The following is a 13953-nucleotide window of genomic DNA, read 5'->3' on the forward strand; positions in this document are numbered from 1 at the left end:
AATCTCCGACGCAAGAAACCGAAAGTGAAAGCACTTTAAACACTGCTGGACTGCTTGGCACTGTTACACATGCGCAGATGAAGCTCCGCCACTGTTGCTTTTGCCTCATTCCTCGAAGAGTTGTCCACGAGTATAGTCATTGATACCTCGTGTTCGTGTTATTTGTTCATTAAGCTACATATAGTTAGGGCGACTAGCAGCACTTTCTTCCCGCCCCCAAACTATGGTTATACTCCTGAGCACCTTAAATGTGGCTGACGACGAATAGACCCGTAGATCACCTTAAATTGTCACGTTGTAGTGACGGGGAAGAACGATGCAGTGTGAAAACTATGAGTTACAAATTTACTTCTTTATTGGGCGAACTTGTTGCCCAGCAAAACAAGTAACGCTAAAGCACAACGACGGCGACCAGCGAAGTCGGCGATCGTCGAAAAACTGACTTGCGGGTCAAATGCCTCGAATTTTCATGCATGACTCGACAAAGCTTCCAGCGCAATCGCTGGTGCCCGCGTGTCTTCCAGAAACTGCTACAAAATTCGCGTCGCGCATACAATGATTACATAAGGATCGGGAACAACAGACAACGGATAGTTCCGTAACTAACACTCGAGAAACTTCCGATACATACCGGCGCGTGCTGTGCCGAGCGATAACGTTTAACATTTGTTAGCCGGTGAACAGCAGTCACGGGAGAAAGATAAACAAGTACACGTGTTCCCGCCCCCAAACCCATAGTTTGGGGGCGGGAAGAAAGTGCTGCTAGTCGCCCGAAGAATATGTAGCTTAATGAACAAATAACACGAACACGAGGTGTTGATGACTATACTCGTGGACAACTCTTCGAGGAATGAGGCAAAAGCAACAGTGGCGGAGCTATATCTGCGCATGTGTAACAGTGCCAAGCAGTCCAGCAGTGTTTAGAGCGCTTTCACTTTCGGTTTCTTGCGTCGGAGATTGCATCGGCGTTTATCTCCAACAGCTGGCGGTTTCGCATTAGCCAAAAAGCGCAGCAGCAAAGCGAAAATGCAAGATTTATATTTACCACTGAATGGCGCATTTCATGTTTTATTTTAATACGCAAGTACTTCCTTGTTGTGTTCTTATGTCCTGCTCAGCGATTTAAACAAACGTGGATGAGACTGTGGAACTGTTTTCACGAGCGCTGGCACCGCGTTCACTTCGACTCCATAGTTTTAACTTAATCGCCACGGAAAGTTGTCGGCGAGTGTAACTATAGAACAAGCTTGCAGAAAGGTGTCTAATCTTTTCCCATTGTTACATATAGCCCCTGGCGCCCAGTCGTGTTGGTTGTCCTTTCCATCAGCAAGGTACAAGGCGAGAAGGACGCGGAAGTGTATTTGACTTCCGCGTGCTCACCTTCGATGTATCCCTTGAGGACGTTGGAGGTGTCGTATGAGATGGGCCCTCGGCTGGATGACTCGAAGGTGACGTCGGGGCTGAACACGCTAGTGTCCCGCTTCATCCGCAGCCTGAACAGCCTGCAGCAACGTTTACACAAACTGAGTTGGCCTCTATAAATATTGGCATGTAGCGACAAGAGTATTGTTGTGATCCAGAAGCACAGCCCGCGCCGATGCACTTGCGAAGAAGCATGAAAACTTTCTTTTTTCAAGACAAGGTCTTCTTGGCTGACTTCAGATGGTGTCGGCGTATGTCGGATCCTGGCTATCGTGTAACCAGTTCCAGAAGAAAAAGGAAACGGTCGGTTACGTGACTTGTATATGTCGTATGAGAATGAAAATGATGTCGAATGATTCCTCAACATGCCGAGAATACGTAGCAATAGTCAGCGACTAAGGATAAAGAAAGAACATAGAAAACCGCCAAACAGGCTGTTTATGAACATGTTGTATATATTTTCTCAAGCGTAACTTACGGCCTTAGATGAACTTAGCAATTCGCATAACTGAGTGTATTGTCTAGCTCAAGACCGCTGCGTACTGTATGCCATTGCTCTCATTGGCCTGCGAAGTGTCACTTAAAAAAAACACTTCGGTGCAAGTAATATGCTACTCACACTATACACACATTACAAAACAGCTGCGCCATGTATACATATATATCCCCGCGCAGTTACGTTCTTGGCTGGAATAAGTATGGACTTGCAGCAAAAAAAGCACACAAAATTTAAAGAAAAGTAACAGTGCGGTAAAAAAAGTTAGGCGAGACTAGAATAAAATTTTCTCCTTTCGTGAGGTATTATTTTGGTCGTGCATCGCTTACCGATTGTGTGCGGCGAACTCCAGACGGATGTCCAGCTTGGGTGACCGTTTGCTTCGGTGATGCTGGTCCCGGAAGGAGTGATGGTTAAAAAACAAGGGCTCGAAATGCCGAATGTGCTCGCTGAGCACCACGCCTGTTATGAGGAGGACGGGTTGGGAGCAAATACAAAAGGCGAGGGCCCACGTTAGGCAAACACTCGAAGAGGTGCACGAAAATACATGGGACATTGAGATCGCATACTCTGAAGGACTCGCATGTGTTTTCAAAAACACCCTGGTGCATTCTGGTTGATTGTTTTAAGCTTGACGTCCTTCTTCTCTTATATTTCTCCCGCGGGGTCACTTTAGGTTACTCTTGAGTCGACGCGAATCAAGAGCTGTAAGGTGATCGATTTCGAGCATGCTTGAATGGTGGATACTGCTCCTTGCGATCACGAGCTCTCGAAGAGGCTCGAAAAGTTTAATACAGAACGAGTTCACTTAGACATTTCGAAAACGCCCGTGTCGTGGAAGCATCAGAAAAACCACCACTGACCATTCCAGTAGCCATACTTTAGCGTCCTTGGCCGCTGAGCTTACAGAAGGAAATAGAGAAATGAGATAAGCAGAAAAACGCAAAGCGTGTACACACTCCAGAGGTACCACGTAACGTTCTCAAAGTCTGACATTGTCTACACGCCTTAGCTACCAGTAGACGTTCCACAGGAGCGGTAGCTGTGCAGATCGAAAAATCCCTGTAAATCCTACTGTACCTCTCCCCACTATTTTGTTTGCTTTGTTTTGTCTAGGAGCTTCAAGTCAATCTCTCCTGTTCTTCGACCTATTTTTCTTCTACTGCTGCTTTTTTTTTTCTTCGGCTTCCTAATTACAGTTACCGTGAGAAGAACAACAGCCGTCGTCATTTTACCACTCCTGGGGGCTGCTGTACACCTTTTCATTACATAATAGCAACAGCGAATAACAACAAGACAGCTCACGTGCGCATGAGCAGCAAAGTATCACCTCAAGAAACTATGTTCTTGCAGCTTTCAACTGCTTTCAGCTGTTTCACTTGCTTTTATTTCATTTCTTTCATTATTTTTTTCTTGTAGTCTCACAAGCGAGAGATGACGCAAGACCTGCAACTCGTGTCCGGTGTGCTACAGCACCGACAGATGCGCCCATGTCCCACCCTGCCGTCGCGTGTATGTCGAAACTTTCCCGAACAGTGGCCACAACCATCGTTCACACTAACGAGAGAGAGCACACATTGGTTGCGACGGTTGTGACAGCCGGGCTGAGATTGAGAAGGCGCAGAATATAAGGCCGAGGGTGGGAAGCAGGGAGGGTAAGAGACCAACTTTGCTGTACAAGAAGCCGACTAAAGGGCAAAAAAAAGAGAAACAGAAGGCACTACAGGGTTTGTTGCGCCGATCGCAATTCCTGCGATCGCGCCTAGAACTGCCAGACATGTCGACAAGGAGAGGTAGGCCTCACCACACACCGGCACGTCGGAATGGCCAGTCATATAGCTGCCGCTGTTTTAATGCGCTCACATATATGGACCACTTTAGCGTTCTCTGTGGCACGCTGCAGTGCTGAAGACACTGGGGGCATCAATAGCAGTACCTAGATGCGAGAACACCGTTGCGAAATTCGGACGTATCGTCCGGGGCAAAGTGTCGTAAGTTAACAAACAAATCGATGCTGCGACACAATGCGCGACAAAATGAAACTTTGTTTTGCGCATGGCTGCTTTCCTACGGTTACTGGAAGTTTACAAAAAAGAAGGGAGGGGACTAAATAAATAGCTGACGCCACAAGGATCGCAAGTGTTGCCGATTTTGTTGATTTTGCTGATTGCGCCTCTTTCGTGCACTTTCTCGTGTATCTTTTTCATTTCGCGTTTTGCGCCCAGCAAGTGCTGAGTTCAGCTCGATGCTGTAAATGGTTGAGGAAGGCGAAGGCGGAATTGATTAAAGAAAGGGATTTTACGTCCCAAAATTGCATTCTTGCTGCGCACAAATCACTCAGTCTTGTTTTCTTGTTGTTGTTGTTTTTGTGCTCACTGGTAGCATGATAGTCATCAGGCTGGCGATTTCGTAAAGTTCGTTAAGCGTGACGGTTTTGTGTGTGCGTGTTTTTTTTTTTGTTTTTGTTTTACGTGCGGTCCACGGCTGCAATCCACGGGTGACATGGTTGCAAGAGCGCTTCTTGACAGGCGCCGTATCGCGACTGATCCTGATCTATCACACCTGTGATCTGGCCTCCGACGCGACGCCTCATTGGAGGTCCGAATATTCACTCCCGCCGGATCAACTTATCAGCGTCAGCCGTAAGCGATAATCCAAAAAATTGTACGATCCCGAACACTGGCAAACACTGAATGCAAGCATCCAACTGGAAGCAACTGGTACCCGCCGTGGTTGGTTAGTGGCTATGCGGTTGGGCGCTAAGCACGAGGTCACGGGATCAAATCCTGGCCACGACGGCCGCATTTCGATGGGGGCGAAATGCGAAAACACCCGTGTGCTTAGATTTAGGCGCACGGTAAAGAACCCCAGGTGGTGAAACTTCATCTGGAGTCCTCCACTACGGCGTGCCTCTTAATCAGATAGTGGTTTTGGCTCCTAAAACCACAGCTTTTTTAAGCAACTGGTGATTGCAGGAATCTCGTGACTATCACCGCGTTGTTGTAGTTTTTAGCCTGAAACGTGCATGCCACGGAATACATCGGTGTTGTGCATAAGCTTTCTGGTAAAATAAAACGAACGCCAACGCATTTCGCCAGAAGTCCGGTGATTCATATACCGAATCTCGGTACTGGTGGGCGAAAGAACTAATACGTTGTAAAGTAAATTATAAAGATTATATAGTTATATCGTGATTATAGCGCAAATTCTGAAGGGCTACTATTCAACAACGCAGTTGTCAATTTGCGTTCAAGCTTTCATCTTCGTTCTCTTCGTGCTGTCTGTTTCCGGTCTCGCGCAAAAAGTATCGCTCCTCAATAATGAACCAACTAGGCCCGCAAAACTTTCTTCTCTGATTTCCCTTCCTAATTATGGCCAGCAAAATTCATTCGCCACGAATCTTCTCTTTCATTTAATACTTCGGAATCATCGACGTGTGTACACCTTTTATCGACGCAGCCACTGACAGATAAAGAGTGAGAGAGAGACATGTTTCCGAGCCTCACTGCAGCCAGTTTCTTTAAAACTTGTGAAGGACGGTTGCTGTTGTGGAGCTTATCTTTTCGCGATTAAACATTTCGCAACGAACGGTTGAAAAGGTACGACAAAGACAAGCGTGAGAAGCGTGCGCGAGGCGAACCGAGAGAAACAATGTATACATTTATTGAACGTGTGTCACGTGTCCTGCGTTGTGGAAAAGAACATAAAAAAGAGCAAATCCAATATGAAAGAGTCATTCAAACGAGTACATAGTCTCATCGCGCGCTTGAGCATACGGTGAGTTGGGTGGACGTGGAGATAAAAAAGGAGGATGGAATGAGCGAGTATGCTTCGGCGCAACCCGAACTCGCCGCGGGTTGAACAAAAGGAAGGCGCCCGCATGCGCGTAGAAAGGGGAAAAGCAGGCAGAGAACAAAGTGAACTCGGGAAGAAGAAAAATAAAAACGAGGAACGTAAGGGGGCAGTCGACAACTTGTGGCGCCCCCCCCCCCCGCCTTCCCTTTGTTCCCAACTTGAAAGCTGAGACGCTCAGCGCGTGCGTTTATTTATTTCTTTTATTTGTTTATTTATTTCACTGCGTCGTAAAAAAATATATAAAACTGGAGTGGGGAAGAGACCCTTAGCTGAGGCCGCCCTCCTACTGTTTCGAGGGAGAACTGCCGTGCGCCGCGAGGGAAGCGGTCCTCGTAATTGCGAACACGAGCACGCAGCCTCCGCAAAAGAACCGTAAAAATGAAAGAGAGAAAGAAAGAACGAAAGAAAGAAAGAAAGAAAGAAAGAGAGAGAGAAAGAAAGAAAGAACAAAAATGGAAGAGTCTGACGACGCTCGGGAAAAGAAAGGTACACGGTACAAGCGGGTTGCCCCTCCGCTGGCCGCGTGCTAATCAGCGGAGCGAAAAGCGTGTTTTGCAACAGGGCCATATTAAAAGTGCTTGCGCGGGCGAGGTTTGCAAGCGACGGAAGGCTTCCGGGAAGATGAGATGGCGTTTCTGGATGCGGAGTACAAAAGGGCGCGCCAAGCGAGAGGGAAAGACAAAAGGGCCACCTTGCGACCGGTCGAGAAAGAATAACGCCTAGCCGCCAATATTCCAGCGCAAAACAGAACGCGTCCTTCAAGACCGCTTCATTCTGTTTCGCTCGTTGCTCCGCAGATTTTTAAATAGCAGAATAATAATAACAATCTTTATTACATCCATTCAGGTTGCGGTTACATATGTTCAAGTAAAACTATTTCTTGGGCTAGTTGGTTCATGCTTGAAGTAGTAAAGGCAAGGCGCAGAAGACCACGACTCGAGAAGGAGAACACAAACGACAGGACCGGCGCCACTCGAGACTGGCAAGCTGAGACGGCGATCAGGTTGACGCACAAAATGGCAGGATCGGTGCGAAAGCTTTGTTGAAAGAAAGGGCCCAATGTAGAAGAAATATGCTCAAGTAAAACTCTTGCTTGGGCTAGTTGGTTCATGCTTGAAGTAGTAAAGGCAAGGCGTAGAAGACCAGGACTCGAAAAGAACATAAACGACCTGATCGCCGTCTCAGCTTGCCAGTCTCGAGTGGCGCCGGTCCTGTCGTTTGTGTTCTTCTTCTCGAGTCCTGGACTTCTGCGCCTTGCCTTTACTACTTCAAGCATGAACCAACTAGCCCAAGCAAGAGTTTTACTTGAGCATATTTCTTCTACATTGGACCCTTTCTTTCAACAAAGCTTTCGCACCGATCCTGCCATTTTGTGCGTCAACCTCATCACCGTCTCAGCTTGCCAGTCTCTAGTGGCGCCGGTCCTCTCGTTTATGTTCTTCTTCTCGAGTCCTGGTTTTCTGCGCCTTGCCTTTACTACTTCAAGCATGAACCAACTAGCCCAAGCAAAAGTTTTACTTGAGCATATTTCTTCTACATTGGGCCCTTTCTTTCAACAAAGCTTTCGCACCGATCCTGCCATTTTGTGCGTCAACCTGATCACCGTCTCAGCTTGCCAGTCTCGAGTGGCGCCGGTCCTGTCGTTTATGTTCTTCTTCTCGAGTCCTGGTCTTCTGCGCCTTGCCTTTACTACTTCAAGCATGAACCAACTAGCCCAAGCAAGAGTTTTACTTGAGCATATTTCTTCTACATTGGGCCCTTTCTTTCAACAAAGCTTTCGCACCGATCCTGCCATTTTGTGCGTCAACCTGATCACCGTCTCAGCTTGCCAGTCTCGAGTGGCGCCGGTCCTGTCGTTTGTGTTCTTCTTCTCGAGTCCTGGTTTTCTGCGCCTTGCCTTTACTACTTCAAGCATGAACCAACTAGCCCAAGCAAAAGTTTTACTTGAGCATATTTCTTCTACATTGGGCCCTTTCTTTCAACAAAGCTTTCGCACCGATCCTGCCATTTTGTGCGTCAACCTGATCACCGTCTCAGCTTGCCAGTCTCGAGTGGCGCCGGTCCTGTCGTTTATGTTCTTCTTCTCGAGTCCTGGTCTTCTGCGCCTTGCCTTTACTACTTCAAGCATGAACCAACTAGCCCAAGCAAGAGTTTTACTTGAGCATATTTCTTCTACATTGGGCCCTTTCTTTCAACAAAGCTTTCGCACCGATCCTGCCATTTTGTGCGTCAACCTGATCACCGTCTCAGCTTGCCAGTCTCGAGTGGCGCCGGTCCTGTCGTTTATGTTCTTCTTCTCGAGTCCTGGTCTTCTGCGCCTTGCCTTTACTACTTCAGGCATGAACCAACTAGCCCAAGCAAAAGTTTTACTTGAGCATATTTCTTCGACATTGGGCCCTTTCTTTCAACAAAGCTTTCGCACCGATCCTGCCATTTTGTGCGTCAACCTGATCACCGTCTCAGCTTGCCAGTCTCGAGTGGCGCCGGTCCTGTCGTTTATGTTCTTCTTCTCGAGTCCTGGTCTTCTGCGCCTTGCCTTTACTACTTCAAGCATGAACCAACTAGCCCAAGCAAGAGTTTTACTTGAGCATATTTCTTCTACATTGGGCCCTTTCTTTCAACAAAGCTTTCGCACCGATCCTGCCATTTTGTGCGTCAACCTGATCACCGTCTCAGCTTGCCAGTCTCGAGTGGCGCCGGTCCTGTCGTTTATGTTCTTCTTCTCGAGTCCTGGTCTTCTGCGCCTTGCCTTTACTACTTCAAGCATGAACCAACTAGCCCAAGCAAGAGTTTTACTTGAGCATATTTCTTCGACATTGGGCCCTTTCTTTCAACAAAGCTTTCGCACCGATCCTGCCATTTTGTGCGTCAACCTGATCACCGTCTCAGCTTGCCAGTCTCGAGTGGCGCCGGTCCTGTCGTTTATGTTCTTCTTCTCGAGTCCTGGTTTTCTGCGCCTTGCCTTTACTACTTCAAGCATGAACCAACTAGCCCAAGCAAAAGTTTTACTTGAGCATATTTCTTCTACATTGGGCCCTTTCTTTCATCAAAGCTTTCGCACCGATCCTGCCATTTTGTGCGTCAACCTGATCACCGTCTCAGCTTGCCAGTCTCTAGTGGCGCCGGTCCTCTCGTTTATGTTCTTCTTCTCGAGTCCTGGTTTTCTGCGCCTTGCCTTTACTACTTCAAGCATGAACCAACTAGCCCAAGCAAAAGTTTTACTTGAGCATATTTCTTCGACATTGGGCCCTTTCTTTCAACAAAGCTTTCGCACCGATCCTGCCATTTTGTGCGTCAACCTGATCACCGTCTCAGCTTGCCAGTCTCGAGTGGCGCCGGTCCTGTCGTTTATGTTCTTCTTCTCGAGTCCTGGTCTTCTGCGCCTTGCCTTTACTACTTCAAGCATGAACCAACTAGCCCAAGCAAGAGTTTTACTTGAGCATATTTCTTCTACATTGGGCCCTTTCTTTCAACAAAGCTTTCGTACCGATCCTGCCATTTTGTGCGTCAACCTGATCACCGTCTCAGCTTGCCAGTCTCGAGTGGCGCCGGTCCTGTCGTTTGTGTTCTTCTTCTCGAGTCCTGGTCTTCTGCGCCTTGCCTTTACTACTTCAAGCATGAACCAACTAGCCCAAGCAAGAGTTTTACTTGAGCATATTTCTTCTACATTGGGCCCTTTCTTTCAACAAAGCTTTCGCACCGATCCTGCCATTCTGTGCGTCAACCTGATCACCGTCTCAGCTTGCCAGTCTCGAGTGGCGCCGGTCCTGTCGTTTATGTTCTTCTTCTCGAGTCCTGGTTTTCTGCGCCTTGCCTTTACTACTTCAAGCATGAACCAACTAGCCCAAGCAAGAGTTTTACTTGAGCATATTTCTTCTACATTGGGCCCTTTCTTTCAACAAAGCTTTCGCACCGATCCTGCCATTTTGTGCGTCAACCTGATCACCGTCTCAGCTTGCCAGTCTCGAGTGGCGCCGGTCCTGTCGTTTGTGTTCTTCTTCTCGAGTCCTGGTCTTCTGCGCCTTGCCTTTACTACTTCAAGCATGAACCAACTAGCCCAAGCAAGAGTTTTACTTGAGCATATTTCTTCTACATTGGGCCCTTTCTTTCAACAAAGCTTTCGCACCGATCCTGCCATTTTGTGCGTCAACCTGATCACCGTCTCAGCTTGCCAGTCTCGAGTGGCGCCGGTCCTGTCGTTTATGTTCTTCTTCTCGAGTCCTGGTTTTCTGCGCCTTGCCTTTACTACTTCAAGCATGAACCAACTAGCCCAAGCAAGAGTTTTACTTGAGCATATTTCGTCTACATTGGGCCCTTTCTTTCAACAAAGCTTTCGCACCGATCCTGCCATTTTGTGCGTCAACCTGATCACCGTCTCAGCTTGCCAGTCTCGAGTGGCGCCGGTCCTGTCGTTTGTGTTCTTCTTCTCGAGTCCTGGTCTTCTGCGCCTTGCCTTTACTAATACAGTTACATATCGAGCCCGCATAAGAAACATTTTTTGTGTGCGAGGCTGGGCAGTCGGCACGTAGTACTAATACAAGTGGGCTACGAATTAATAAAACAAAATATAAGGTAATATTGGAGCATAATGAAAAAGAAAGAGTGGATACTGTGCTATTGAAAAGAAATGCATATACTATGTCTAAAAGGTAGATTAACAAGAAGAGATTGACACCAAAGATAACTTTGCCATCATGTTCGCGCAAACACAGGTTCCGATAGGTAACAATATGCAAAAAAGGTACATGGTATACAGAGGTATTTTCAATGTGCTCCGTCATTGTATACATGCTTACAGAATCCTGAAGGTAAAGATTAACAAATTTGGGCATCACATATGTACCCATGACATTAAGAATGATTTTAATTATCTTGTGATTTCATTATCATTCGAATTATTAAAATAAACCGGCACGTAGAAAGAACGAGTCATTTTGTCATAGTTTACGACATATTTTTCTACCTGACGTAGGTGACGAGATTTCGCGTTCAAGTTTTTTGAAATTAGTAGAAACAAAATTTTTACACATAGCGTCGAACAGAACTTGTTTTTCGACAAGCAACATGTCCGGCTAGTACATGCTCAACGAACCATCCTCCCCGTGACCAAGTGTGTCATAAGAGAGGCTATAGGCATTTTTTTTTTTACGTTGCGATTACCTTAAGTCTATTAGAAGAAGCAAAGCCGTAAATTGTTATTTCGTACCTTGTGATCGATTCGCCAAGTTATTTGTAAACTAAACCTCCCTGCCTTTTCTCTCTCTCTCTCTCTCTCTCTCTCTCTCTCTCTCTCTCTCTCTCTCTCTCTCTCTCTCTCTCTCTCTCTCTCTCTCTCTCTCTCTCTCTCTCTCTCTCTCTCGCTCTCTCTTTCTCTCTCTCTCTACTTGTAAACCGTTTTACGAACATTCACATCGCTCGAAGCTTTCGGGGCATACAGATGAGCGCAGACAGCACGTAAACGCCTTGCGACCTCTTCAATGGGGACACTCCATGACTGCGTGTCGTCGAAGTGTAGACACAGGTACGTTGTGTTTTTTACCAGAATTACCGGAGAACATGAGCATGCATCGTAGTTACCGGTGTGGACATAGACGGAGAAAATGTTTGCAACTACTTAATATGGGCTTTTAAAACATACTGTAAGTCTTCGATTTATTCATAAACACGTTGTAGTCAATGAACCGATCAAGTAGTTTGTACGAATCATACTATAATACTCGAGCGGCTTCGTTCAACATTTCGCTCGACATAACCAAATTCGCGTCGTCAGCGTATAAATATTTTTCTCTATTTTAGTGGTAAGCAAGCAAGATCGTTCACAGAAATACTAAACAACAGTAGTCCAAAAACAGACCCTTGCGGCACACCTGATTTAACACACGACAAAGAGCTATAGCATTCCGCTAGACGAACAAATTGCTGTCTGCCTCTTAAACAATCTTTAAAAAATGAGTAATACGGGCCTCCGGAACCACAGCTGCTTAGTTCTGAGAGTAATAGCTCATGATATAATGTGTCAAATGCTCTTTGCATATCAATGAAGAGAGTCAATACAACATTGTTTTTATCATGAGAGTAGCTTGTTGGGCTAGTTGGTACATGGTTATACTAGGAGAATTCCAGCAAACTTGAAAGTAGAAAAAATCGAGAAGCAAACATAAACAACCATAGTCCAGCCACCTTCCTGTTCTGCTGGTATAACCATTGTTGTTATCGATTTCGTTACACATGTGGTCATTAAAATGTTCTACCACGCCTATATATAGTACTCGGTCCTGAGCGCAAACCACACTGTGCTAGGTTAATAAGGCTAAGTTGTTCACAGAATGAGGCCATATGAACATGCACTATTGTTTTCTAATATATGCCTGCCAGAGACAAAAGAAGTGGAATTGGTCGGTAATTCTCGTAAAGTTTTCGGGATCATTTTGTCTGAAAAGGCGTCTCACAATGCTAACTTTCATGTTTTCTTGTATCAGGCCGGTTTTTAATGTTTCATTTAAGATGTAAATCAGTGTTGATTGAGCACATCAAAATTCGCAGCTACATCTCTCATCCTAATTTTACCAAGACATGGAGATATTGCTAAGTTCATGGATGGTATTCCACAATTCGGCTTATCAAGTGTACGCAGAAAAGCACGATGAACGTTAGAGAACGTAATGTTGATTCAGAGATTTACTGGTGTGTGCCTATTTGTGATACTGATTGACTCAACAAAGTGGTTGTTCAAATAATTCGCTGTCTGGACAGCGGGTAACTGGAGAACTATTCTTTGTATGTCTCCCTATTATAGAGTTAACCAAAGTCCACCTTTTATCGGTATGACAACTGCAAGCTAAACACTTGCTTGTGTGGTAGCGCTTCCTAGGTAGTCTTATTTCAGCGTTCATTTTGCTTCTCATTTGCCTGAATTATTTAGCAAGAGCGTCCCCGGGTTCATCTTGACATCTTTTAAGAAGTTTGCTTTCAAAAAACACAGCAAAGCTCCAGTATTTTGTTGTCGATCCACGGGCGCCTCTTATTTCTCCTTCTAAACTTTATCTTCTTTTGGGAGCAATGGTAAATCTCTCTAAAAGGCCTCTGAAAACAGTTTGTAAGCCTTTACGTGGCTGTGCTGTGCTAGAGAATCCCAGTTAAAAAGCTGTCACACGTATATCGACTTCATTAGAAATCAGAACATATTTCTCCGCGGTCTTATTTCCAATTAAAACAGCAGCATCTCCTGAAACTACTACAGTGACAAAATAGTTATCCAATACTTTTTCCTTAATAACACAGCCATATGAATTAGGTTTACACATTTTTGTGCTGATATGCTCTATACACGGCCTTATTAAACGACCACCAATAATTTGTTAACGCGTATAACTCTGAGTTTTGTTTTCGAGTCCATGCATTTCCAAAAGTGTTAATCATATCTTGCGGGCCTATTTGTTGCAGAAATGTCTATATTAATATCACCGGCTCACTTCTGCCTGCATACCGCTTGAGGAAGCGTTTAAACCAGCCTAAAAATATATTTATGTTAGTGCTTGGTGGCCTATGAACAGCACACGCTGTAAATTCCAGATTAACCTTCGTCATTAATACGGTAACCACTTCAACATCCTTAAAATAAAAGAAAAACACTCTTTCACAATGTCAATCACTTTTCACGCAAACCACTACGCCACCACATCTTTTGTTTTCCCTGCACAAAAATAATCACTGAAAATCATGCAGTGCAAAATGAGCGCATTCGTCTTTCGAAATATTGATTTATGTTAAAACATGTAACGATGGCAATACTTTAGCCAGGTAAATTTTTAACCTATCCCAATGTTTGCGCATACTCCCCACGTTCACATGGATGAGCTCAAGCAACAAGCTACTGGAAAGATCTGACGCTCGCTCGTCTTTCTTGATAGCCATTGTTCACTTGATTGTACTTGGTCATCCATTTCAGATTGCTTTATTTCATCCTTGTTCATTGTCAGTGCATAATGCTGACATTCCTTCGCGTTTCCTTACAAGTATTCTGCCATTGCGCGCACAGACGAAGCTATATTGCTCATATTTCGCCAGATTATTTGTCTCCATAGGAACTTCTTCACTCTTGAAGTTAGGTTATCGTTCGACTATAACTTTTCACCTTTCACTTTGTTTCGCTTTTCAGTCCAGCGCTCTTTTATTTACCA

At 45.4% G+C, this 13953-nt stretch overlaps 1 protein-coding gene and 1 long non-coding RNA gene across 4 annotated transcripts in view; one reads left to right on the forward strand and one right to left on the reverse strand.

Annotated features, from left to right (window-relative positions):
- The window catches only part of LOC140218495 (uncharacterized), a 258183-nt gene that overhangs the window by 221341 nt on the left and 22889 nt on the right, over window positions 1–13953 (forward strand). The window lies entirely within an intron of this gene.
- Window positions 1–13953, reverse strand: part of LOC126530925 (disintegrin and metalloproteinase domain-containing protein 10-like) — a 171441-nt gene that overhangs the window by 41765 nt on the left and 115723 nt on the right. For all 3 annotated transcript variants that reach the window (XM_050178252.3, XM_055070865.2, XM_055070864.2), the window contains exons 3-4: window positions 2248–2380; window positions 1381–1502 (exon numbers count right to left, since the gene is read on the reverse strand). In XM_050178252.3, the coding sequence (XP_050034209.1) occupies window positions 1381–1502; window positions 2248–2380 (255 nt within the window). The remainder of the gene's footprint in view (window positions 1–1380; window positions 1503–2247; window positions 2381–13953) is intronic.

The sequence above is a fragment of the Dermacentor andersoni genome, chromosome 5 (genome assembly GCF_023375885.2).
Source record: "Dermacentor andersoni chromosome 5, qqDerAnde1_hic_scaffold, whole genome shotgun sequence".
Lineage (NCBI taxonomy): Eukaryota > Metazoa > Arthropoda > Arachnida > Ixodida > Ixodidae > Dermacentor > Dermacentor andersoni.